General features: G+C 34.9%; 1 protein-coding gene across 1 annotated transcript; it reads left to right on the forward strand.

Annotated features, from left to right (window-relative positions):
• The first annotated feature begins 1,545 nt into the window (after window positions 1–1,545).
• On the forward strand, window positions 1,546–2,689 carry LOC133335248 (uncharacterized). Its single transcript, XM_061543540.1, has 2 exons — window positions 1,546–2,505; window positions 2,579–2,689. The coding sequence occupies exons 1-2, from the start codon at window positions 1,546–1,548 to the stop codon at window positions 2,687–2,689; spliced, it is 1,071 nt and encodes a 356-aa protein (XP_061399524.1).
• Window positions 2,690–3,359: the final 670 nt, after the last annotated feature.

The raw sequence follows: 3,359 nt of genomic DNA on the forward strand, positions 1-3,359 counted from the left end.
TATTTTCATCACATTTAAGGTAAATGGGGCACCAAAGTCTGTATATATCTTTCGATTTGCATGAAATTTGGTACAGAGTACTGAATTAGGTCTGGAATGATGTGTGCCAAGATTCGAGAAAATCGGTTCAGATATAGCTCCCATACATATTTTTGTCCGATTTTATGTAAATAGTGCACTAAAGTTCCTATATATTCTTTGATTTTCACGAAATTTGGCATGACATACTATATTCAGTCTAGAATGATGTGTGTTAAGTTCTGAGAAAATCGGTTCAGATTTAAATATAGCTCCCATATATATTTCGTCCGATTTAATGTAAATGGTATACCAAAGCCCCTATATATATTTCGACTTTTAGGAAATTTAGCATGGCGTACTAAATTAAGTCTAGAATGCTGAATCAGAAAATCGGTTCAGATTTTGATATAGCTCACATATATATATATATATATATATATATATATATATATATATTTTCGACCGATTCAATGTGAATGTTGCACCAAAATTCGTATGTGTCTTTCGATTTCTACGAATCTAAGCAAACCTAGAATGAGGTTTGTTTAGTTTCTTGAATATCGGTTATCGGAGATAACAAATTAGAACGTAAGGTTTGATAATGAACTATAGCCGCATTTAGACCTAGCCGCTGTGTGGAGGTTCCAGAAGGAGTGGACCAATATTCCCCATCTTCGAATTTAAACTAAGTTTGGAAGAAATAATAAGATGTGCAAAGTTTGGATTAAATCTAAATTTTCTGTCTACGTAGATTACAAATTTAATTTTTCCCAATTCAATTTGAACGGACTTGCAAAGATACTATGTCTCTTCTTTCTATAGGATATTGTATGTACCCAAAGTGTTGAAGGCCACGTCCGACTTATGATCTTTCCTTACTAGTTTTTTTGTCTTTTATCTCGGCTTAGATTTTTTATAATGACGTCTTCCATGAACGAATAGTTCTGCTTTAGTTTCTTTCGATTTAAATACATCTGGTCAGCAGATTCGTCATGGTCATTCTATTCTCAAATGTAAACAAATCGTAAATATGTTTTGTGTATAACAAAGAAAAAAAATTATTCTAGCTGACAAATGAAAAAACACATGTGCGATAAGAAATAAAATAACGCAAATGAACGCAAAACTATTCAATTGAAGAGAGAGATTGTGTTTCTCTTAGAATCCAAAAATAAAAGAAGAATCCAAAAATAACAGAAGTTTTTTTGCCTTCCGAAAATTAACAACAACACACACCATTGATATCCCGAGAGGTATCGTTTACTTCCATCCTTTCTGTCATCAGGTAGAAACTGGTAATTAGAGTCTCCTTAAAGAGCAAATGGAAAAAAGAGAGATTCAAACCATATCGTGTGTTTAGTCTTTTGTTATAGTTTCACCCATAAATTAGTGAGTAAATCCACAATTCGGTCGTTTGTCATCAGTTTAGTTTGAGCGTTCATTGAAGACGCATTAGCGGTCTGAGAACGAGGCAACGGTTTAATAAGAAACAAAAACAAAGCAAAACAATATTGAAAACAAAAAATGATAACGCATTTAAAAATTCTATTATCGTCCATACTACTATTTGCAGTTGCCCATGCATATGACCCAGTTACTGCACCGCCACCACCGCCACTATGTTCTACGCATTGCAATATAAAATCGGCTACTATCTCACCAGAAATTGTGAATGAACTGAAAGATTTCGAGCACTTAATACCCGCTGCAATAATAGACGCTATTGTGGCCAAACACTATGTGATCGACGGAGGTTTTCGTACGGCCCTAAAATATTTGCGAAGTAATGATTTTACACGCCTGCAAAAACAGTTACTTGATGTACCCGAAATTATCTCCGTATTGGATTTTCTGCATATGACCATTAATGCAACAACGACGGAGACGAAGAACCAAATGCCGGAATCATCAACGGCGGGAATACCATCAGCATCATTGCAGGATGATGAAACAGCAACATCATCAACGGTTAATGATAATGGAATGGACAGAATACCCACTAATACACTAACCACCACCGGCACTGACAACGTAGTAGTGGCCATGCGTCCACGGGCTTTGCATGCCAGGATCAGAAAAGTGCTCGCACACAAAAGACCACAATTAGATGCATTGGAGTATGCTGACGATGTCAGCCATGGCTATGGCGGTGGCAATGCCGTTCTTGCCTCAGCGGAGCAACAGTCATTAGTGGACATTGTACTTTTGGACTCTAAGCTCAATATGCTAAGGGCAAACGATGACCAGTTGAACACTGTTAGTGGCAGCGTTCAGGCTACCATGGCCAGCGGTCATCATCAACATCGTTATCAAGAGCATCCTTTGGGTTCATTTACATCATTCGTTGAGGAAATATTAAGAGAGTTGCCACGACCAGAATATCAGCATATGATTACCGATAAATACATGAAAAATGCAAATTTTGCAAATTTCTACAGAGCACTGAGAAGTGCGGAATTTAAGCCACTGGTCGAAGAAGCATTGGTAAGTTGAAATACTTGAAGAAATTCAAGCTACAAAGTGCATGGATTTTGAAATATATTTTTTCTATTTGTAGAAATCTTCTAATATCCAACAAATAATTAAGTTATTGGCTTCTCACAGCATTGATGTCCAGGCGTTGAAACCAATTGCCTTTCAAGTTATTTCCTGGGGACCTAATGTATAATTTTCTAGAATTAAAAAAAAAATTATTTAGTGGAGATTTTCAGTTCCAAGAGACTGAAAATAAATAAAAAATACAAATTGTGTAATCCTTAATGGCGAATGATTATGGAAATATTTTCATAATAAATATAATAATAAAACGGAACCAAATTTTTTTCAATAACCTCGAGCCGAAAAATTTGCATATATAAAAAAATCAGAAATTAAAGACTTCAGTTTTGTTTTAAGTGAAAAATTACGAATAAAATAAGGAAAGTAGTAAAGTCGGACGGGGCCAACTACATGATACCCTTCATCACTATGGGTATATTAAACAAATGCATTCTAACGAAAGGGCCATTGATATGAAATTTTATACTCTAATATATATGACCTTTATCTAAATGTTAACCGACTTAGATCAATCCATAAATATGTCATTCGTTTGTTACAGTGGGACAAAATTTTGTAAATCGATTTAAAGCAAATATCAAAATGCTCCATTTTGTACGTCGTGTAAAATTTCATGTCAATATTACAAACATGGGGAGTTTGGTGCACCATTTACTTAAAATGGGATGAAAATAGATATGGAACCTATATCTAAATATGATCCGATTTCAACGGAAGTTGTCACAGGTTGGATTGTATTAATTTCAGCAGGAACCGATTTTCAAAAAACTTTACACACA

This window comes from Musca vetustissima, unplaced genomic scaffold (genome assembly GCF_032173495.1).
Source record: "Musca vetustissima isolate MV318-11 ecotype Yass unplaced genomic scaffold, APGP_CSIRO_Mvet_v1 utg41752, whole genome shotgun sequence".
NCBI lineage: Eukaryota > Metazoa > Arthropoda > Insecta > Diptera > Muscidae > Musca > Musca vetustissima.